This window comes from Coregonus clupeaformis, chromosome 11 (genome assembly GCF_020615455.1).
Source record: "Coregonus clupeaformis isolate EN_2021a chromosome 11, ASM2061545v1, whole genome shotgun sequence".
Lineage (NCBI taxonomy): Eukaryota > Metazoa > Chordata > Actinopteri > Salmoniformes > Salmonidae > Coregonus > Coregonus clupeaformis.
In genome coordinates this window covers 695170-719489 of record NC_059202.1, presented here as the reverse complement: position 1 = coordinate 719489, position 24320 = coordinate 695170, and the positions used below count along the sequence as shown (strand labels likewise).

At 44.5% G+C, this 24320-nt stretch overlaps 1 protein-coding gene across 3 annotated transcripts; it reads right to left on the bottom strand.

Annotated features, from left to right (window-relative positions):
- Nucleotides 1-4899: 4899 nt before the first annotated feature.
- Nucleotides 4900-20967, bottom strand: LOC121534333 (alpha-2-macroglobulin-like). 3 transcript variants are annotated; one of them, XM_045223397.1, is made up of 37 exons: nucleotides 20910-20967; nucleotides 19750-19837; nucleotides 19375-19555; nucleotides 18821-18977; nucleotides 17961-18013; nucleotides 17589-17609; nucleotides 17189-17354; nucleotides 16985-17069; nucleotides 16144-16294; nucleotides 15880-16000; nucleotides 15278-15387; nucleotides 14970-15143; nucleotides 14265-14498; nucleotides 13810-13876; nucleotides 13586-13728; nucleotides 13321-13470; nucleotides 12777-12929; nucleotides 12512-12599; nucleotides 12199-12349; nucleotides 11716-11941; nucleotides 11515-11641; nucleotides 11298-11419; nucleotides 11155-11206; nucleotides 10997-11080; nucleotides 10703-10879; nucleotides 10073-10148; nucleotides 9747-9903; nucleotides 9547-9621; nucleotides 9097-9259; nucleotides 8632-8822; nucleotides 8180-8395; nucleotides 7867-7991; nucleotides 7295-7385; nucleotides 7121-7189; nucleotides 5308-5413; nucleotides 5146-5199; nucleotides 4900-4995 (listed from the first exon to the last, which is right to left on the bottom strand). In XM_045223397.1, the coding sequence occupies exons 2-36, from the start codon at nucleotides 19833-19835 to the stop codon at nucleotides 5159-5161; spliced, it is 4389 nt and encodes a 1462-aa protein (XP_045079332.1). In that variant the 5' UTR covers nucleotides 19836-19837; nucleotides 20910-20967; the 3' UTR covers nucleotides 4900-4995; nucleotides 5146-5158. The 3 variants fall into 3 exon arrangements, with proteins under 3 accessions (XP_045079332.1, XP_045079330.1, XP_045079331.1); XM_045223395.1 differs by having other exon boundaries at nucleotides 13586-13731; nucleotides 20910-20966; XM_045223396.1 differs by having other exon boundaries at nucleotides 12199-12346; nucleotides 13586-13731; nucleotides 20910-20966.
- Nucleotides 20968-24320: the final 3353 nt, after the last annotated feature.

Here is a 24320-nt window from a genome sequence, read left to right as displayed (position 1 = left end):
GGTGTTCTTCGGCTTGCGAGCATCCCCCTTTTTCCTCCAAACATAACGATGGTCATTATGGCCAAACAGTTCTATTTTTGTTTCATCAGACGAGAGGAAATCTCTCCAAAAAGTACGATCTTCAAATCAAATTGTATTTGTCACATACACGTGTTTAGCAGATGTTATAGCGGGTGTAGTGAAATGCTTGTACTTCTAGCTCCGACAGTGCAGTAATATCTAACAAGTAATATCTAACAATTCACAACATATACCTAATACACACAAAACTAGTAAGGAATGGAATTTAAGAAAATATACATATATGGACAAGCAATGACAGAGCGGCATGGACTAAGATACAGTAGAATATTATAGAATAGAATGCAGTATATACATATGAGATGAGTAGTGCAAGATATGTAAACATTATTAAAGTGACTGTAAACATTATTAAAAAGTGACTAGTGTTCCATTTCTTAAAGTGGCCAGTGATTTCAATAGGCAGCAGCAGCCTCTAATGTGCCAGTGATGGCTATTTAACAGTCTGATGGCCTTGAGATAGAAGCTGTTTTTCATTCTCTCAGTCCCAGCTTTGATGCACCTGTACTGACCTCGCCTTCTGGATGATAGCGGGGTGAACAGGCAGTGGCTCGGGTGGTTGATGTCCTTGAGGATCGTTTTGGCCTTCCTGTGACATCGGGTATGTATCTTGGAGGGCGGGTAGTTTGCTCCCGATAATGCGTTTGGCAGACCGCACCACCCTCTGGAGAGCCCTGCGGTGAGGGTTTTAGGTGCCAAGCCTAATTCCTTCAGCCTCCTGAGGTTGAAGGGGCTCTGTTGCGCCTTCTTCACCACACTGTCTGCGTGGGTGGACCATTTCAGTTTGTCGGTGATGTGTACGCCATGGAACTTGAAGCTTTCCACCTTCTCCACTGCGGTCCCGTCGATGTGGATAGGGGGGTGCACCCACTGCTGTTTCCTGAAGTCCGCGATCATCTCCTTTGTTTTGTTGACGTTGAGTGAGAGTTTATTTCCTGGCACCACTCTCCCAGAGCCCTCACCTCCCCTCTGTAGGCGGTGTCGTCATTGTTGGTAATCAAGCCTACTACTGTTGTGTCGTCTGCAAACTTGATGATTGAGTTGGAGGCGTGCTTGGCCACGCAGACATGGGTGAACAGGGAGTACAGGAAGGAGCTGAGCACGCACCCTTGTGGGGCCCCAGTGTTGAGGATCAGCGAAGTGGAGATGTTGTTTCCTACCTTCACCACCTGGGGGCGGGACCCAGTTGCACAGGGCGGGGTTCAGACCCAGGGCCTCGAGCTTGATGATGAGCTTGGAGGGTACTATGGTGTTGAATGCTGAGCTATAGTCAATGAACAGCATTCTCACATAGGTATTCCTCTTGTCCAGATGGGATAGGGCAGTGTGCAGTGTGATTGCGATTGCATCGTCTGTGAATCTATTGGGGCGGTAAGCAAATTGAAGTGGGTCTAGGGTGACAGGTAAGGTAGAGGTGATATGATCCTTGACTAGTCTCTCAAAGCACTTCATGATGACAGAGGTGAGTGCTACAGGGCGATAGTCATTTAGTTCAGTTACCTTTGCTTTCTTGGGTACAGGAACCGTGGTGGCCATCTTGAAGCATGTGGGAACAGCAGACTGGTCTGCGCATGCTCTGAGGACGCGGCTAGGGATGCCGTCTGGGCCGGCAGCCTTGCGGGTGTTAACATGCTTAAACGTCTTAATCACGTCGGCCACGGAGAAGGAGAGGCCACAGTCCTTGGTAGTGGGCCTCGTCAGTAGCACTGTGTTATCCTCAAAGCGGGCGAAGAAGGTGTTTAGCTTGTTTGGAAGCGACGTGGCTGGTTTTACTTTTGTAGTCTGTGATTGTCTGTAGACCCTGCCACATACGTCTTGTGTCTGAGCCGTTGAATTGCGACTCCACTTTGTCTATACTGATGTTTTGCCAGTTTCATTGCCTTGCGGAGTGAGTAGCTACACTGTTTGTATTCTGTCATATTCCCAGTCACATTGCCATGTTTGAATGCGGTGGTTTGCGCTTTCAGATTGGCACGAATGCTGCCATCTATCCACGGTTTCTGGTTAGGGTAGGTTTTAATAGTCACAGTGGGCACAACATGACCTATACACTTCCTGATAAACTCAGTCACCGTTTCAGTGTATTCGTCTAAATTATTTTCGGAAGCTACCCGGAACATATCCCAGTCCGCGTGATCAAAACAATCTTGAAGCGTGGATTCCGATTGGACAGACCAGCGTTGAATAGTCCAAAAAGTACGATCTTTGTCCCCATGTGCAGTTGCAAACCGTAGTCTGGCTTTTTTATGGCGGTTTTGGAGCAGTGGCTTCTTCCTTGCTGAGCGGCCTTTCAGGTTCTGTCGATATAGGACTCGTTTTACTGTGGACATAGATACTTTTGTACCTGTCTCCTCCAGCATCTTCACAAGGTCCTTTGCTGTTGTTCTGGGATTGATTTGCACTTTTCGCACCAAAGTACGTTAATCTCTAGGAGACAGAACGCGTCTCCTCCCTGAGCGGTATGACGGCTGCGTGGTCCCATGGTGTTTATACTTTCGTACTATTGTTTGTACAGATGAACGTGGTACCTTCAGGCGTTTGGAAATTGCTCCCAAGGATGAACCACACTTGTGGAGGTCTACCTTTTTTTTTCTGAGGTCTTGGCTGATTTCCCCATGATGTCAAGCAAAGAGGCACTGAGTTTGAAGGTAGGCCTTGAAATAATCCACAGGTACACCTCCAATTGACTCAAATGATGTCAATTAGCCTATCAGAAGCTTCTAAAGCCATGACATCATTTTCTGGGATTTTTCAAGCTGTTTAAAGGTACAGTCAATTTAGTGTATGTAAACTTCTGACCCACTGGAATTGTGATACAGTGAGTTGTAAGTGAAATAATCTGTCTGTAAACAATTGTTGGAAAAATTACTTGTGTCATGCACAAAGTTGATGTCCTAACCGACTTGCCAAAACCATAGTTTGTTAACAAGAAATGTGTGGAGTGGTTGAGAAACGAGTTTTAATGACTCCAACCTAAGTGTATGTAAACTTCCGACTTCAACTGTATTTTCATATATTCTCAAACTGTAAAGAAACCAATAAATGTACTCCATAAAATGGTATTTTTCAAATACGTTTGTATATTATCCTATACAATAATCGGCACTTAAATGTTTTGTTCCCAAACCAAATAGCGACCTGACAACACCACTGATGTAATCCTTTCAGATCAACCAGAATGCCTAGGATGTAGGGGCCAGAGGTCCATTTGGGATTAACAATGGGGGTGTACGACACCACATGTGATTGAGTACCCCCAGGAGACTACAGGGGGGTTTGTTGACCACTGCATTACTGGATCCAACTGACTGTCGCAGTCCTAATCGGAGTTTGAGCTGTTGGATAGAATGCACTTGATATCATTCTACCCATAAGTGACCACTGAATTGGGTGTGATATGTATCCATTAATCTTTAATATACTCCAAAATATAAAACGCAACAACGATTTTACTTTTTAGGAACATATTTATGGTTTTCACGACTGGGTAGGGACGCAGCCATGGGTGGGCCTGGGAGGGCATAGGCCCACCCACTGGGGAGCCAGGCCCAGTCAATCAGAATGACTTTTTCCCCACAAAAAGCCTTTATTACAGACAGAAATACTCCAGTTTCATCAGTTGTACGGGTGGCTGGTCTCAGACGATCCCGCAGGTGAAGAAGCCGGTTGTGGAGTTCCTGGGCTGGCGTGGTTACACGTGGTCTGCGGTTGAGGCCGGTTGGCAAATTCTCTAAAATGACGTTAGACGCAGCTTATGGTAGAGAAATGAACATTCAATTCTGGTGGACATTCCTGCAGTCAGCATGACAATTGCACGCTCCCTGAAAACTTGAGACATTGTGTTGCGTGACAAAACTGCACATTTTAGAGTGGCCTTATTGCCCCAAGCACATGGTGTACCTGTAATGATCATTCTCTTTAATCAGCTTCTTGATATGCCCCACCTGTCAGGTAGATCATCTTGGCAAAGGAGAAATGCTCACTAACAGGGGTGTAAACAAATGTGCACAAAATGAGAGAAGCTTTGTTTATGGAACATTTGAGATCTTTTATTTCAGCTCATGAAATATGGGACCAACACTTTACATGTTGCGTTTATATTTTGGGTCACTATAGTTTAAGAATTCCTGAGCACTGTCCAATCAAGAGGGCTTGTTACATCTTCTCTGAACATCTGGCATTGTACTGGTCATGAGTCTCACTGCTTTTCAAAAGGTAGTGTTCTCACAGCACACTCTTGTTCATAATCCCAGTATGTTAGCATACATTACTTTCATATAGTTTAGTGAGTCGTGTCGTCAACAGGGCTCTATAGTACCCGTTGTGTGCGTCTGTCATGTCGATGGTTCTGTTCATCTAATTGATTTGTGAGGTATGTACCACCACATCTTTCCTGTGGTGTCCACACCATTAGGAGATCATCTAATGGAGATTAAAGACAGGACTCATTCCTTTGGAAGACTTGTTTATATAATTTAGTGGTAAAATGTTCTGAGCCCATTCCCTGATGAGGAATAAAAGAACCTACAGGGGTCCATGACAGACTGCAGAACAGAAAGTGAGAAACCAAAGCTGTGTACAAAATTGAGCGATAACATTTCCACCTTTGTAGAGCTGGCATCCCTGCTTAACAGCAGCTCTGGAGGTATAGTTTGTTAACTGTCCCCAATGACATTCTGCTCTGTCCATGAGTTCCCAGTACCCCCTGTGGCAAGGCCAGGTTCCCTCCAGTAGTAGAACCACTGCCTTACAACATTCACCTCAGCACTCACTGCTTATCAGTGTGACAATCTTTAAAACAAACACTCCAGAAAAGGGTTATAATGAAAAACTTTATTTCCAGTTTCATCATTTACTTCAGCACTTGAAAGAGGTCTGAAGGGTTGCAGGTGTGACCTCAATGTCATCTTACATCTGCAGAAGAGCAAATAAATTAAATGTAACAGACCAGCAATTAGATTAAAGAATATAGGCTCCCAAATCATTTATACTACATGTATAGTTTATGGGTCAGCTAGAAAACAATTATTCATCACCAATAATTCTAGATTTAAAATAGCTCACCAGCTTGGAACTCCTACTTGCAAGGGAAGACATATTCTGTCTCAGCCTGGTCACCTGTAACCATAGTACATGTTAGTCTCAGTAAATGAACACAAGTTGACCAAAAATGTTAGTTAAACCATGGAAAAGGAGGTTTTGGGGCGGGTTAGTAAATCAACTTGCTTGGCTGGTAGTAGTCGTAGATCTTGACCACCGCTGGCTTTAGATTCTGTACTGGGAGCTCCTGTATGACGTCCAGGGTGATGGTGAAAGGAAATAGTGATGTTAACTGTTGGGAGAAAAACAAACATATTGGTCATTAAATGATCTAAGCAGAAGTTACATTTCAGCTTTGCTGACATGTCACCACAAGTACATCAATATATATTACACTGCTCAAATAAATAAAGGGAACATTAAAATAACATCCTAGATCTGAATGAATGAAATAATCTTATTAAATACTTCTTTACATAGTTGAATGTGCTGACAACAAAATCACACAAAAATTATCAATGGTAATCAAATGTATCAACCCATGGAGGTCTGGATTTGGAGTCACACTCAAAATTAAAAGTGGAAAACCACTCTACAGGCTGATCCAACTTTGATGTAATGTCCTTAAAACAAGTCAAAATGAGGCTCCACGTGCCTGTATGACCTCCCTACAACGCCTGGGCATGCTCCTGATGAGGTGGCGGATGGTCTCCTGAGGGATCTCCTCCCAGACCTGGACTAAAGCATCCGCCAGCTCCTGGACAGTCTGTGGTGCAACGTGGCGTTGGTGGATGGAGCGAGACATGTCCCATATGTGCTCAATTGGATTCAGGTCTGGGGAACGGGCGGGCCAGTCCATAGCATCAATGCTTTCCTCTTGCAGGAACTGCTGACACACTCCAGCCACATGAGGTCTAGCATTGTCTTGCATTAGGAGGAACCCAGGGCCAACCGCACCAGCATATGGTCTCACAAGGGGTCTGAGGATCTCATCTCGGTACCTAATGGCAGTCAGGCTACCTCTGGCGAGCACATGGAGGGCTGTGCGGCCCCCCAAAGAAATGCCACCCCACACCATGACTGACCCACCGCCAAACCGGTCATGCTGGAGGATGTTGCAGGCAGCAGAACGTTCTCCACGGCGTCTCCAGACTGTCACATGTGCTCAGTGTGAACCTGCTTTCATCTGTGAAGAGCACAGGGTGCCAGTGGCGAATTTGCCAATCTTGGTGTTCTCTGGCAAATGCCAAACGTCCTGCACGGTGTTGGGCTGTAAGCAGAACCCCCACCTGTGGACGTCGGGCCCTCATGGAGTCTGTTTCTGACCGTTTGAGCAGACACATGCACATTTGTGGCCTGCTGGAGGTCATTTTGCAGAGCTCTGGCAGTGCTCCTCCTTGCACAAAGGCGGAGGTAGGTTGCCCTCCTGCTGGGTTGTTGCCCTCCTACGGCCTCCTCCACGTCTCCTGATGTACTGGCCTGTCTCCTGGTAGCGCCTCCATGCTCTGGACACTACGCTGACAGACACAGCAAACCTTCTTGCCACAGCTCGCATTGATGTGCCATCCTGGATGAGCTGCACTACCTGAGCCACTTGTGTGGGTTGTAGACTCCGTCTCATGCTACCACTAGAGTGAAAGCACCGCCAGCATTCAAAAGTGACCAAAGCATCAGCCAGGAAGCATAGGAACTGAGAAGTGGTCTGTGGTCACCACCTGCAAAACCAGTCCTTTATTGGGGGTGTCTTGCTAATTGCCTATAATTTCCACCTGTTGTCTATTCCATTTGCACAACAGCATGTGACATTTATTGTCAATCAGTGTTGCTTCCTAAGTGGACAGTTTGATTTCACAGAAGTGTGATTGACTTGGAGTTACATTGTGTTGTTTAAGTGTTCCCTTTATTTTTTTGAGCTGTGTATATTATTTTGAAATGACACCCATTATATTGCAGAGTGCTATGTGGACCATTTCAAACTGATGGGTGGTTTTCACCTCACCTCTGTCAAGTACGTTAACACATGGTCATCTTTGGTATCAACCCGATCCACTTGACTTGAACCCCTCAGCTGTGAAGACAAGCCATTCATATTGCATGGACAAAAACAGTCAGTGTTAGAAAGGGTCACAGATGAGGCAAGACCTCCATGGATAAAGGTCACACAAAAACTCACCCTCCCCAAAGAGTCTGGATCTGGGGAAAACCCAGAGAGCATTTTCAAATCCACTATAATCATATTGGTGGTCAGCTCCTTTCCATGATATCTGTGAAAGCAAAGAGATGATCGATAAAGTTGGATTTTGACAAGCGCTTGTAATAATCAAATGAATGGATCACTGGATTATTTTAGCCATAACCTCTACAGGATCGGTGTCCCTATACTGGGACGGTTGTTGCTAGTGTGACTAGAATGACGTTGTAAGTAACTTTCCAGGACAGACATGTCTTATCTGGGCAGAAAGCTTTAAATTCTTGTTAATCTAACTGCACTGTCCAATTTATAGTAGCTATTACAGTGACAAAATACCATGCTATTGTTTGAGGAGAGTGCACAACAACTTCACGCAACTTGGATTATTTTAGCCATAAAGACCAGATACATCTTATTGTATCAACTGGAAGGTCAATAACATCATTCATTTGGGTCAAATCCATTCTGTAAGACACGCGCCAAAATAACACTGAAGTGTCAATGAACACATTTAAAAGAATGCTGTGAATACAAAACGGGTACTTCATTCTTACTGAGACTGGAGTTTCAGCGTGACTCTGGGTCGCAAAGACTTGCTGTTGCAGTCTACCTCTGGAGTCACCTGGATACTGAGCGTTGTGCTTTTGGTAGGAGTAGGGATGTTGTAGTGGAGCGCCACCTGGGAAAGAGAAGAGGAAGTCAGGGAAACCATCCTGTCCAAAAACAAACCTTTTATAAGCAACAATAAATATTTAATGAACTAGAAATCAAGCCAGAAGAAGCTTCTTATGTTTGATCTTTCCAGTAATTTATATTAAAGCGCATCTTGCACCACAGGACTGGGAGGAGAGATGTGTATTCACTGACCTGCACTGAGGCACAAGCGCTGCCCTTCACTTCAATGCTGTACTTCCCTTCTGTGTCCTGCAGCGCCCTCTCCTGGTACAGAAGCTTGTTGTTTTGGTTCACATAGAAGAGGTACTGATGCCCACTGGGAGACTGTACTGTCACTGTGCTGGCTCCTCCTCTACTGAACACCCTGGTGGAGTAGAGAGCCAGGGCCTGGAGGGCCACCACCGTGTCCTAAACAGACCACAGGAAAATCACTTCAAAATTAAAGAGCCCATTTTACAGAAAGGGTTGATTTCTACATGAGTGACCATTTCCCAATTCCATGGCTCTGTATCAGTGGAAGTTAGCCTCACCAGGCTGGACATGAAGAGCACATGCCTGTGGTCTGATAGAAGTCAAAGTAATAATGTCTCTACTAGTGCACAGCACAGGGTGCCATTTCAGACCAATGTGTTTGGGAAGTATACCTGTGTGGAGGAGAAGCCTCCGTAGGCGTTCTGCTGCCTCACCAGCCACCTGACGATGCGGGAAGCGTAGCCCAGGTCAGAGGTAGACAGAGGAGAGGCACTGAGGGACGCCAGTAGAACGTAGGCGCTGATCTCCACCTCAAGGGATGGTGAGGTCTCTGAGGAGGACTGGGACCAGTGCAGGAGACCCCCTGAGGGTCGAGGAGAGCGCACAAGTCAGAATAAGGACTGCTTATTCATCATAATACAAAGTTCTGACCTCCCCAATTCATTTTTTGCCCAAAACAACTCTGACAGTCAGTTCAAAGTGTATTTTTGTTCTTAAAAACACTTTTACTGGCCGTTTGATTGGGCCTATCTGGAGTGCTAGACGGGCCGAGGGTTTGCACTTTTAGGAGTAATCCATTGTCCAGGCAAGCTCAATCAAGGCAGCACTAACAGATCTTGGACCAGGATATAGCTCACCCTCTTGTAATGAGATGGTGTTGAGGTGCTGCAGAAGCTGGGCCCGTGTCTCCATGTCCCCTGCCAGGGTGAAGGTGTAGGCCAGCAGAGCAGTAGTGTAGGTGTTGGACAAATCACTGGTCGAGTTCTTCAGGCAAGACAAGCTGCGGTCCACAACAGGATCCTGGAGCACAGAATAACAGCAGCACATTGACGCGGTTATCACTTCATAGTAGCATATTGAGTCTAATATCAATAGTAGCAGAACTATACCATTCAGATGTGTTCATGGTAAAGCCCATTCTTTGTCATTTCATAGGCTACGTTCAAAGAAATAACAATTCCCCTGTAACTCACTACATTGTATAATCTGTAAGATGTATACAGACTTCATACAGGAAGCTAAATTAGTAGCCTGTAACAATGTTGCTGGAGTGAGAATCAATGTTTATATGGAGTGAGGTTACTTACCGACACTGACATGTCGAGCTCCAGCATTGAAGCAGTGACGTAAGCAGTCAGTGTGACTTCATCCGTCACACCACCCTATAAAACAATGTCAAAATACTAACTGTATCTAGCCTGATACAATTGAAGAAATCAAACTTTATGACTGGTCTGCCGAAACAGACTACGTCTAACATCGTTCAGTTTATTAGCAATATAAATACCTTCATTCTGTTGTTAAAGAGTTTCCCCAAGATTCTGAAACAGCCATGTTTGCCTTGTTGACTTTCCAGCCAAGTCTTGGATTGCTCCATTTTTGCCGGGTCAATATAGATGAAAGACCGTGCTTTGCCAAAGGATCTCAAGACAAAAGCAGTCAGCCTGAAGAAAGAACTTGATTTAAAAGCAGTCATAATATCCACATAAGATGGTCATAAACATGACTTAGAGCTTCACATTACATAGCCATGGTTTCCCTGCCAGAGACAATGCCATTTGATTGGCCACTACTTCATTGAAACAGACAGTTGTTTACAAGCCAAGTACTCACCAAGTGTTCCCCAAGCCTTGTCCAAACGTGCTGTATGCACCGTCAGCATTCTTGTAGTTCAGCTGCCTTTGGTAACCTGTCGGTGGGTTTTTAGAGTGAACAGTGACCAAGTGGTTTTTATAGTCACTGGGTTTGTGCCCCAAATGGCTCTCTATATATCAGGGCTCTTCAACCCTGTTCCTGGAGAGATACCCTCCTGTAGGTTCACTCCAACCCAAGTTGTAATTAACCCCATTCAGCTCATCAACCAGCTAATTATTTCAAAAAGGTCAGTTAGAGTAGGGTTGAGTGAAGCCTTACAGGACAGTATCTCTCCAGGAACAGGGTTGAGTCCTGCCCTATATAGTGAACTACTTGAGACAGGAAAATAGTGCACTATGTAAGCAATACGCTGCCATTTGGGACAGAGTGTCAATATTCTACGATCAAATGATTTCAGTGAGAAACCATGTGGAAGTCCCTCCATGTGTTGGGTCAGTGATGTCATCTGTACTGTAGCTCCATCATTTACATCAACAGGGTCCTAGTCATTAGGGCACACTGGAGAAACCTCTTACTGGACAAATCCAGCCCTGTTTCAGTAAGTTTGTCTATAATAAATATTAGCCAGATTCAAAGGGACACTCCTACCACTAGTGAGGAACTTGGTGGCCTTGTCTAGGATGGCTGGGGTGAGCTGCCCTGTGTTCCTCAGGTACTCCAGGATGTAGATATTGGGGGAGAGGAGGGCCATATTCTGCTCTCCACACCCATACGGCATCTGCAACAGTCCATCCAGGTTGTTGAGGGCCCGACCCAGGATGTCCCCTACAGAGAAACAAGGGGCTTCTGTAAGACGGTCCTCTTCAGCAAACAGCAGCATTATCACCGCAGAAGGGTTGTCTTCCACCACTACACCTCTAAACAAACCATAGTTTATTTTACCCAGAACGGTGAGGGAAATTCTATCAGATCCATCCACCACATTCTGGGGGAGTTGCAGTTCCACCTCCTCTGTCAGAGCTTCTCCTGTGGACACAAAGATGATAAGATGAATGGCGAAGAGCACGTCGAACAACCGTGAACATTCATTCATTACTGACCAGTTGGACACAGCAACCAGTTGTAGGTGTCGGTCTTCTCTGTTCCCTCAGCCTGGAGGACAGGAGAGGGATTCTTTTCAGAGGCAGTTACACTAGACAATCTGTGCAACCTAACGGTTAGTTCCCAGCAGCAAACTACATACCGTCACCAGCAGGCTCCGTGTGACTGTGTCAACGCGTCCTCTCTCCGGTACGTTCACAATCTCATGGTCACACGCAGTGTGGGAATGGACAGCCGCTGCACTAACGGACACGTTCAAAACCCCTACACACATTGGCAGACACCACAGGTTACACAACATCCAACACAGTACACAACTCAGGTTGACATCCATTCTGCTGTTTTGACGGTTGACTTACCCAGGACAGAGGGTGCCATTGTCCAACTGAAGGTCTTTCGTCCATTGGCACACAGGCATGAGGAGTAGTGGACGTCATTCAAGGGTGTGAGAGTGTAGTCTGAGGAGAGAGCCGGAGTCACAGAAACCTGCCAAAGAGGAACACTTTGTAAGATAACATGGTCTGACAAAAACAAAATACGATCCTGGTGCAGTGCCGTACCATGATGCACTTGGAGAGGTAGTTGAACACAGTGGCCTTCAGCTCAAAGTGCTCTCCCCGGATGACTGAGTAGGGCAGGGTGAGCTCCAGGAAAAACGGCTGAAAGACCGTGAGCTCCACCAGAGGAGCCAGACCAAAGCCACTGGGGGCCAGGCAGAAGACCTCCGTCTCCCAGGTGGTGATGGTGTCTGGGACTGTCAGGGGGACGTCTGCTGATCCAGACTCCCTGGAATACAGAGGTTAGAGTTTAAACAGAAAGCCACCAAGTGTCCAACAGAGAGTGGAGTAGGACTGTACCAATTATATGAACACCGTTTCGAATGCATTTAGCTTCATCTAACCAGGGAGACCCATTGAGGTAAAAGGAGCTCTTTCCTAAGATAAACCTGGCCTACTCTGTACTACAGTTTAAAGAGGTTCAGGTTCCTAATCTAGCTAAGAGGGTTTTCACCCAAGGCTAGCCTCACTGTGCAGAGCACTTACCCAACTTCCACAAGATCCCAAATCCATGTCTCAGGGAAGAATGTACGGACCGTCTGTATGGGTGGCGGAGGTGTCGCGGCAACTCCACCAGCTATAGCCATTTCAAGTCTAGGACCCGCTGATCCAGGCCCGGCCATAGGTCTGTAAGCTACTAACACAAATCATGCTCAAGTTAAAATGGACTGAATGCTTTGCTCAACAGTGAGCGCATGCAGTGTTCTGACCACTTTAACCAGGCTGTGTTAGTAATCATTTCCCAAGATTCATTGAAGACTTCTAGCAATGAGAATAAGGGTTGGTTAGGACATCTCACCATAGGAGCGATAGTACTGGTTCCCCTGGTAACTGAGGCAGGAAGGTATTCTTATATCCAGATTAGTCGCCAGCTTCAGTCCCAGTGCCTATGAAATGACATCAAATTATTTAAAAAGTTGTATTTGTCACTGTACATGTGTTTTAGCCTCAGGCTATTTTAGCAATGTAACCTGTAAGTTAAACACATCGTAACGGTATGGTGACTGATTCTTCCCAGAGCAATAAAGAGGCTTCAAAGTTGAGAACAGGGCAGAAGTATTTACCTGAAAAACTGCATAAGGATCATTTGTCTCCCCAGACTTTCCATCTGGGTACGGCATTATGGATCTCCTTGGTCTTACACGTAAACATGCTACTGAATCTTCAAGCTCGTAGGGAATATAGTTTGTCTCCTTGACTGGTAACAAATCAAATATCTGGAATGGGACAATATGGGAAGGAGTGAAATGACGTTCTTGGGGACCAAACAGAACAGACTGAAACAGGGAGGGACTACTTGGACTAAGAAGAACCTCCATTTTGTTTTCCATTGCCAAACGTAAAGTGTCCTGATGAACACAACCCAGAATATTACCTCATTATGTAACAATAGTGAGGTGATTTCCAGTCAATAGAAAGAGGGCCTCAAGCCAGAGAATAAGTCCAATTACCTCTGATAAAAGCACACCAAATGACCAACAGTGAACAGACCCATTCCATGTCTGCTGTGGTCAATGGTTCTTCCCCTGAGGCTGGTTGTATTCCCAGCACCACCAAAACAGTCGGTATGGTGGTAGGACTGTTGTTCACGTCAGTGAGCTCTGTTACCTTATCAGCATCCAGCCTCTTCCCTGGCTCCATGATGCCAACACTCTGGTCCACAGCGCTGAGGCCACAGAGGGAACCGGGCTGGGCAGAGAGATGCAGGGTGTTCTCCTCCCCTGGGACCGCATTGGAGGGGGAGAACTCCACCAACACCTGGCATACACATTATACACTTTTACTGCAGATATGATACAGTATCTATGTGCATGGAAATAATTGACACTTCATCCCCAACATAAAATGAGAACAATGTTTGTCATGTGCACACCTTGTTCCTGAAGCATTTCTCAGTGGGGAAGTTCATGCTGTGGGCGATGACAGTCTCACTGGGTAGCATACTGTACACCAGGAGCTGAACCACCGGCGCCATCTCTGGAACCACTGCCAACTTCAAGGTGACTTCACCCTCAGCTACTGCAACGCAAGAGCAGGTCACACTGCCATCAAGCGCCTTCCAGAACATTCAGAATCACTTAAATGAAACTCACTCACCAGGACTGTCCTGCTGCACAGTAACGTTCTTGTGTCCATGCTGAACTATCACCCCTCTGGATAAGGCCTGGAGAGAAAGGGGGAAACAGTGGTCATCAACTCAGAAAGGAGATGATGCAACCTGGACTCAAGGGGTAGACGTGGTAAACAAATCCAGGACACAGCAATTAGTATGATGTTATGTGGATGTCCATCCATTTCGTATAGGTTACGAGATGTATGATATGTTACGAAGTCCAATTTGCTGTGGCTTATGTTATCGAGGTGGCTAATACTAAGGTTTAGGCTGGATGATTAGGAGTTTGTGTTGTATAGGAACATCCTTTTGAAAAGTGCGAGGCTTGGGCAATGTCTGAAATGATCCTGGTCAAAAGTAGTGCAACTAGGAAATACGGTTCCATTTGGGAGCCACCCTGGGTTTGGAAGTTGTCAACTAGTTCCTGGGTTCTACTCACCAGGTAGAGGACATCCACAGAGCCCTTTGGGACGGTCTCCCCTACGATGGCATAGTGGATGGTGATTGACCCTTCCTCCCCACATGCCAGTGGTTTCTCCATCTTCTGAATAGCCAGGGAGCTGGAGGGTTTACTGTCAGGGGCAGCGGGCTGGATCAGTGAGAGGACGTGACGCCCTCTGTTGAAATAGGGGACCCTGTATCCTTGGTACTCCACTTGTGGGGTGTCACTTACCTGTAAAGGAACAAGAGGAGGAGTCTAAAGGACCAATCCTAAATCAACCCCTAGACCCTATGTTCTACATACAGTGGTGATATGAGGGGAGGACAGATGTAAGCAATATGGTAACAGATCCACCTTACCCTCTGATAGGCTTGGTGGAAGTTCCACCATGCTAATATTACCAATTCAATCTTCTCAGATCCCCACAAGACCATGATAGGCCTTAGGGTAGCGTTTCCCCCAACTCTGTCCTGGGGACCCCAAGCAGTGCACATTTTGTTTTTTGCCCTAGCACTACACAGCTAATTCAAATCTTGATAAAGAGTCTGTTATTTGAATCAGCCGTGTAGTGCTATGGCAAAAATCAAAACATGCACCCCTTGGGGTCCCCAGGACAGTTAGGGAAACGCTGGCGTAGGATCAAGGGCTGAGTTGGTCTTGAGCATAAAGAGGCTGTCAAAACCTAGAAGGAATCATACTTACTATGAGGTTAATATTCTCTTTGGGCATTCTGGTTGTGTTTAGGGAGAACCTGGCAATACCACGACTGTCCGTGGTTAGGTTCTGTAGTTGTAGATATGAGGACCAGCCCTTCTCCTCCAACAGGTAGACTAACATGTCAGAGATGGGTGTGTTGTTGAAGTGAACAGCATATATCTGAGGAAAAGGGGGGAGTTGTATGAATGAAGTGACGCTACATGTCATTAACTAACACATACTGGTAGTTCAGCAAGCAGGGCAAAGAACAAATGGCCTCCACAATGCAACAGAAACACTGTATTTGGACTTACCTTGCCCTCAACAATTGATCCATGCTCATAGATTTGGGGCGTGTCGACAAATGAGAGTTCTCCAATCACATAGGAGAGCGCTATGCGTTTTTCCTCTGACCGTGTAATACCTGTCAAAGGAAAATAATAGGATGGTATATTTCACAATTACCAGAGCCAACACAATGCACAATGGCAGTTCAAAATGCAGAAACTGAATTGCAGTACAGCTTACACAGGATATTATAAACAGACGACAATAAAACAGCATTCTATAAAACAACGCTGTAGCACCAAAGGTCAAACAGCTCATTCTTGCCAATCTTCATGATCTAACGCAGAGTTCCTCCAACTCCGTCCCGGGGTCCCCCGTGGGTGCATGTTTAGGTTTTTTGCCATAGCACTACAGCCGATTCAAATAATCAAAGCGTCATGATGAGTTGGTTATTTGAGTCAGCTGTGTAGTGCTAGGGCAAAAACCAAAACGTGCACCCAGGGTGGGCCCCAGGACAGAGTTTGGGAAACCCTGATCTAATGAAACATGCACTAGTTATTTCATGTCATTTACTCAATAAAACACATCATTTGACAGCAATGTTACCAATGATTGTGATCATACTAACCTGTCCCCCCCTCCTGTACTTCTGCATGGAAACTAAACACGTCTCCCAGCAATTTCTCTCCTAAATTCTTTGTGAAAATTGCCATGTTGAAGACATAGGAAGCACAGCCAGTTTGGTCCATCTGGGAAAAGCAAGCAGAACCAAACACACTGAGAACAGATTTAAATTAATTCAATCAAACATTAAGATCCAAGTTAAATAAATTCAAATGTAATGTTGGTATAAACAGTCCTACTAATGATCGTTTTATGACAGCATACAGACCTCTATTGACTCTTTGTGGCAGGGAGGTGTGTAATCAGGAACTCCTCGTGGATGTTTCTCATCAATTGTTATCGGTATCACTACCTTCTCCCCCAAGAGTCGGCACAACTTTAACCCTGCTTTACCAGGTACAGGCTGTCCATACGTGTACCTGATTTCAATTCATAAGACAAAAGAATCAAACAATTTCCTACGTCGACAATCACCATATTAAAAACCTAATACGAGACAAAGGTTTGTGCATACCTGTAGGCTTAAGTCAAGTGTTCAACATGGCCAATGAATCTGGACCCACATTCATAAAGCCACTCAGAAAGGGATCAGTTTGAACTTTTGGATCATAATGAACAAGGTCACATGTCATGGGGGGGACCGGATCCTAGAGCAGCAATCCCAATCTGGGATGCTTTATGAATACAGAACCAGCTGTTCATGTAAATGCCACTGTAGCAAACGTTTGAAGTGTCAGGGATTAATAGCAGCAGTTCAGGACATTGAGCAGTAGCATTGTAGGTCTTCAATTAGCATGTGTCATTAGTGAAGACCTGGGTTCAAGTAGCTTACATGCATATTGAAGTATTTGTATTTTAAGTCATTATTTGAATTTGAGTATTTTCAAATACATGCCAATACTTTCCAAGCGTTTATCCAAATACCTTCTTGTATTTTCAAAGAAAGAATAACCAAATACTTAAATCTTTCACATTTCAAAGTATTAAAATTACTTATTAGAACCCAGGTCTGCATTAGCGTAATGCGATTATTAGATAATTACATTTAGTGGAGTTACACATCACCTTGTAACTACAGTGCATTGAAATCTCCGTTAGCGTTTACTCACTTGGCACACACTTCCACTTCATACTCTTCTTGAACAATGCTGATCTCGTTGGTGAGGTTCATTTTGATCTCAAACTTTGGCAGAACTACAGATAAGAGAACAGCAGTCAACTCTAGAATGTTCCAGGATTGTGATGCATTGATTCAACTGCCAGAGCCATAACATTACCTAGCATGACAGGTAAAAGAAAAAAGCTCAACCTACCATACTTTTCTACCTTGAAGTTCTGGTATATTTTGTCTTGACCAATCCACACTACAATGGCATAGGATCCTACAGGTGCTTCAGAGTTCAGGGGGTGAGAAAGCTGCAAAATGTTGCCACTGGATGTAGTGTTGAGCCACTGTCCAATCCTGTTCTGATTAACATCCTGTTGGTTCATAGAACAAGATAACAGTATACAGGAGTCAGCTCTTTTCATGACATTTCCATCTGCAACATTGGCCTACTGAAGGGAGGCCAGAACACACAAAGCTGATTGGAAGTATTTAGCTAACTTCCACAGTAGGTGGAAATTAATGACGACCTAGCTAGCGGGTGGAGTCCTAATGTTGCAGTATTTACAGTGACAGTCATCATAAAGTTAGACTTGTAAGGGTCTTACCTCAAGTTCCACAATGTTGTACTGTGAAGGGCAAAGACAAGAGATGGGTTCATGGTTCATGAATAACTCCAAAACATCAGAGGAGCATAACGGTCTACAACTATAGGAACTAGACAGGTGATTGGCTTAGTGGGACTAATGTCAATTTAGTACATGAATTCAGTCTCAGGAAAAGATGATCCCATACATTCCAATCTGACCTATATGAATGGAAACCCCATGTCCTGACTGGTTGATTGCTGTACCTTGTGTTACATAATACTTGATTGCTATGCCCATCACAGTTGTGATACTTCTGTATCCGTATTTTGGTTTGAAATAGTAGACACCGATCTGAAGGACTGTTTTCAATATTACATTTTCAACACTCACCAGCTGATTGACAGGGCTAAAATTGGTATCCAAGGTGACGACTCTAAAATGCACTGTAAAAAGCCGATGACAAGAAAATGAGAATTTTAGAAGCATCATGTCGGACAACTGAAAATTCCAAGGTTTCCAGAAATCCTGGTTGGAGGATTCCCATCCTGATTCCAGGAATCTTTCACCCGGTATTTCTGGAAAACCAGGGAAACTGGTGAAGTAAGGAGAACTTGTCACAGCTACTCTGGATAATATTTTACACTGTTGGTACTAAGGCCCCAATTCAATCATTTGCAGATGAAGGAAAACTGCACTGCGAGTTCTGAATATATTTACACTATCCAATTATGTCCATGAGAGGAACATCTCGTAACATGTGGCATGTCGGTTCAAACTCCGTTCCAGTGTACATATCCTGAGTGACCCCACAGTGGGTTTTCCTGTATCTGCACCCCATTCCTGAATGAAGCTTTTCAGGCGTCCGTTTCCCTCTCCAATGTTCATAAGCCACGCATGACTTGTTAGAACAGAGTGGACAGGACCAGGCACCAAATCAGACTGGGGAAGATAATTAACGATGATGTGTTCTTTTCTACACAGAAGATCATACAACTATTGCCTGATTATCTTCTGAAGTTCTCAATACCTTCCAATCACTTCAAACCAGACTTCCTTCAGATTGTAATATACGGTCATAGCCCCAAATAAAGAAAGGGAACATGGTGGGGTCATGGAAAGTTGATATCAAAATGGGGTCTGGGGCCCAAAAAGTTTTGGAACTCCTGGAGTAAACCATTCTAGAACGTGACATCACCTAATTGTCCTGTTTCTTAGCAACCAGACTAAAGGTGTACTGGCTCTAACATCACCTGTTTGTCCTGGGTTATAGATTGGTTTGTCCGTTTGGATGAATGTCATGGGGCTGTAGGGTTTGATCATGACCTTCCTCTCCTCTGTTGATAGAAACGTGTCACCTCGAACCTCCACCTTGAAGTTTTGCACTTTGTCACTCTTCACATGAGGGGCCTGTCAGGGAGGAAGAGCGCAACACTGGTGAACTAATGGACCAACAACATAGGACATTAACATGTGGTGCCGTGTGGCCCAGTTGGTAAGAGCGTGCCACTAGCAACTTCAAGGTAGAGCGTTTAACTCCTGCAGGGATCACATTATGCACTCCCCTTATTGTAAGTTGCTTTGGAGAAGTGTCATATATCAATTGTCTAGATAGTATATAGTAGCATTCAATCAAAACCTGGTACAAATTTGAGCCTGAATCCCAGAAAAGTTCTGGTAGGCCACCACATTGATATTTCCCATAAAATAAGCTGGCATTGCACCAAGAAACTAAGAGATTCAAAGCTGAGAAGTCCAGTCCACTCTTATTGGAATGGTTGTGGATGTCCCCCAGTGCTGGGCTGACCTGAAACTGGAAGCAGCGATGAAACTCTTGGTCAGAACTCTTGTGGAGAAGTATTTTGTTCTGCCCGTCGGCCATCAGAGATATGGTCATGACCAGGGTCTCGTTGGGCTGCAGAAGGCTGGCACAAAGCTTGGCCTCTGAGCCTGCCTGGATCACTGCAGGAATGGCTACCATATAAACCCTACAGAGAACACAGGAAAATCACTACCTAATGAGATGATACCTCTAAACACAAACCTAGTTGAAAAATACTGTGGAGATAAAAAGCTGCAGAAAAGGTAAACGAAAAATTGCTCTAAATCTGCTCTAACAGAGACAGCGTTAAACCAAGTGTGATGACTAAATTCTAACTTCTGTGACTGCAGATTTACTTACGGTCCTGCAGTTTCTTGACAGACACAAATCCAGTGAATGCAGGCAAAGAGTATCCATCTCCAAACCTGAAGCCCAGGAAGAACCATGACTAAAGGAGAAAAATAAACCAAGTCAGTTATGACTCTGTATTCCTACTGGGAAGACCTCCCTACTGCACTGCCTAGAGGTTGTCTAGCTGGGATACAGATTGTCAATTGACTAACTAAGGTAAAGAGATTTAGGTTAGGTTAGGAAATTGGTTAGCTAATAAAATTAAAATCTACCGGGGGAGGTGGTACTTAACAACATCTGAAATTATTTCCTGGGGATGCAAACCATCCATTCCTTATCAGAACTGTCCATCCACTGATATACAGGCAGAAGCATCCCCAAACAGGCACCAACCTGGTCTCAGAGCATTTCGTATTATTCTGTATGTAAACCCAAGACTCCCCATTAAGTAAATGTTACATTTCGTATGGTATGTATTACATTTGTGGATGTCAGTCATCCATTTCGTATGGTATGTTACAAATTACAAGTCGTACGATATGTTACAAACTTGCCTAATGTACAACATCTTACAAATTCCAATTTGTTGTGGCCAACGTTAGTTGATAACCCCTAATGCTTAGCTAACATTATGTAGGCTAAGGTTAGACAAGAAGCTAAGTATGTCCAAAGTAGCTAAACAGTAGTAAGTAGTTGAAGTTGCTTATTAACCAAAATGTTAACGTCGTCAGCGTTATACACCCACCCCCAAACATTAACTATTTTGGTTTTGGCTTAAGTAACGGTCGGTCTTATGTAACAGTACCAAACATAACATACTACATTTCAATGTCCCGGACTTTCATTTACTATGTTACATCTAGTCCATGAGACCAGGCTGTAGACAGGTCGGTAAAAAGGCTCAACTGCATTTAGGTTATTGTTTTACTTATATATCGGTCTAGAAACTGGGCGCCAAACACAGATTGCAGATGTTTGTCTAGCGTGCACATACATAAGCAATTCTGTTGCTAAACCCTTTTGGATTGCATTTGGTATAGCCTGTAAAAGACCAGATGCAAGTAGAAATGTTAGGCACTAACTTTTTAAAAGTTAATCGCCGACCTGTTGTTATAGGTATAAGATTGCGCAACAAATTGCCATAACACCCGTGGCCTAGGCATACTCACCACCGCGGATTATTTGTGGACTCCGTAGAAAGGAAGTACAAACTGTCGGTCACGTCCCTATAAATATCCTTAGTTCCGGACTTTTTTCTAATTACTAAACGCTCGCACCTGCTGGATATTCAGGGGGTTCGATTAGACTGAACGCCCATTTCAAATGCCGGATCATATTGTCAACAAGGCAGCATGGTGCATATTTCATGAACATAGGCCTACAACATGTTTTCCCATAAAATGTTTGAATTTTCAAACACTTGGAAGGCAGCTGAAGCACATATGGTGATTTTATCAAGACCAAACACTTAGGCCTATGCATATGAAAACTCAGAATCCTAAATCATTACTCTGCACGTACTGGTCCCCCATGGGAATCGAATCCACATCCCTGGCGTTGGAAGTGCAATGCTCTACCAACTGAGCCGGACGGGTATATATAATCATGAGCCTTAAAAATACTTGACATTTTGCAAGACAATATGCCTTAACCTTATGCACAGCTTTTTCAAAGACATTCTATAGCTCTACATGCAGTGTACTGTAAGAAATACTATAGGACTGTTACATTTTACTCCAGCTATTTAACCTTCACCAGAATAGCCTTCTGTTAAATCAAGTACTGATTTTCTATAAGTCAACTACAATGTGTGTACTTCAAAATGTCTCTTCAAATAAATAATCTCGTGATACCTGTCAGAATTAAATTAATGGGTGGATAAGTCTCCATCTCAGGAGTGGATTGAGTGTTGCTCCAGAGATTGTAGTGCATCAGCACTTGTAGCTTGTGAGGAAGTGGTTCAGTAGGTTTGTTGCATAACCAGTGCTTGCTAGAATTGTCAATGAGACATGAAATCCATATCATTTATCTCTCAGCTCCTCGCTGATGACCATAGCCAGTCTTCACGTTTTCTACCTAAAAAGATGGAAGACCTTGTTAAGCACATTTTTACTCCTGAACTAATTTAGGCTTGCCATAACGAAGAGGTTGAATACTTATTGACAAGACATTTCAGCTTTTTATAAATAAATAACAATTCTAGCCAGTGATAAAAAAAACTACTCAATTTAATCCATTTTAAATTCAGGCTGTAACACAACATGTGGAAAAAGTCAACGGGTGTGAAAACTTTCTGAAGGCACAGACACTCTTACTGCACCATGTCTTCCTTTGAACATGAGTATGAATAAAACCTTGACATGCCTTCTCCCCCTACCCCCTCCTCCAGACCAAGGTGAAGTTCCTTGACATGCCTTCTCCCCTACCCCCCTCCTCCAGACCAAGGTGAAGTTCCTTGACATGCCTTCTCCCCTACCCCCTCCTCCAGACCAAGGTGAAGTTCCTTGACATGCCTTCTCCCCTACCCCCCTCCTCCAGACCAAGGTGAAGTTCCTTGACATGCCTTCTCCCCTACCCCCTCCTCCAGACCAAGGTGAAGTTCCTTGACATGCCTTCTCCCCTACCCCCCTCCTCCAGACCAAGGTGAAGTTCCTTGACATGCCTTCTCCCCTACCCCCCTCCTCCAGACCAAGGTGAGATCCTGAAGCAGACGTCGGTGATGCTCCAGAGGGTTTCTAGGACCCTTGAAAAAGGAGAGCCTCACACTCCAGGAGCTCAGATGTAATAATTTAATAACCATCATTTGGACAGACAAGCTGTCTTCATCAGGGTATGATGACAAACACCGCGGGTCACTCGTTTATATAGTTTGGAAGGACATATAGGTGTCTGTAATCACGGCCGGGTGCCGGCTTGATGTCATTGGTTGTGCATGAATGGATAACATACGATCATAGATACAATTTGGCTACATAGGCCCACAAACAAACAAAATCACAAGAATCACAAGATTGGCTTCAGATCAAAGTCTAGGTTAAATGAAAGATCCATGCCGCCTCTCGTAGGCGTGGACACACACGTCCACCGTATCTCCAACAGGCTGGGATGGATGAGAGGTGGGATCAAGAACCCAGAGGAGACACGCAAGGCCCTGGAAGACTGGTTACCAAGGTGACAACACCACTTCCTGTCCCTCTGACCTATCAGGTCACTCGTTAACCAGTCACTGACCAATCAGATCCTTTACAGCAGGAAAGGAAAACATTTGGAGAAGACTGGGATGGTGATGTTGATCGATGATGATCTTCCCCTCTCACAGGGATCTATGGAGTGAGATCAACTGTTTGCTGGTGGGGTTTGGTCAACAGGTGTGTCTACCTGTCAATCCTCTCTGCTCTGTGTGTCTGAACCAGCACAGCTGCCCCTCCGCCCACCAAGCCTCCCCAGCCAAGAGGCCTAAAGCTGGGTCACCTCGCTCCCCTCCAGGGTCAAGCTGGAGCCTGGTTCTTTTGGTTTGGGGTTATCAGCCCCCTCCTCAGCCACACTGGTCAAAGAGGAACCTCTGGCTACCCCCATCTCCCCTCCTCTGCTGCCCAGAAAAAGGAAGTCCAAAACATTCTCTACATGATACGACAGAAGGGGATGGCATCCCTATAGAGATACTGTCCCAATTCTCTCTTCTTCCTCCCAAAGTGAACACTTGTCACTTCCCTTGACTGATTTGAAATGACTGGTCCAAGAAATATGTTGGTAACTCCACTAGCCCAGTGGTATTCAAACTTTTTTTGAACACCATTTTTTCAGACAAAATTTATTTGGACCCCATTTATTTTGCCAGAATTTCTCGCGACCCCACCCCAAAATAACCTTAATCGGTAAATTTTGATTTTTACATTAACTATTAACCAATTCATTATACAGTTGAAGTCAGAGGTTGTCATACACCTTAGCCAAATACATTTAAACTCTGTTTTTCACAATTCCTGATATTTAATCCTAGTAAAAATTCCCTGTCTTAGGTCAGTTAGGATCACTACTTTATTTTAAGAATGTGAAATGTCAGAATAATAGTAGAGAGAATGATTTATTTCAGCTTTTATTTCTTTCATCACATTCCCAGTGGGTCAGAAGTTTACATACACTCAATTAGTGTTTGGTAGCATTGCCTTTCAATTGTTTAACTTGGGTCAAACGTTTTGGGTAGCCTTCCACAAGCTTCTCACAATAAGTTGGGTGTTTTGCCCATTCCTCGTGACGGAGCTGGTATAACTGAGTCAGGTTTGTAGGCCTCCTTGCTCGCACACGCTTTTTCAGTTCGGGCCCACACATTTTCTATAAGATTGAGGTCAGGGCTTTGCGATGGCCACTCCAATACCTTGACTTCGTTGTCCTTAAGCCATATTGCCACAACTTTGGAAGTATGCTTGGGTCTTATAAACCCATTTGCGACCAAGCTTTAACTTCCCTGACTGATGTCTTGAGATGTTGCTTCAATATATCCACATAATCTTCCTTCCTCATGATGCCATCTATTTTGTGAAGTGCACCAGTCCCTCCTGCAGCAAAGCACCCCAACAGCA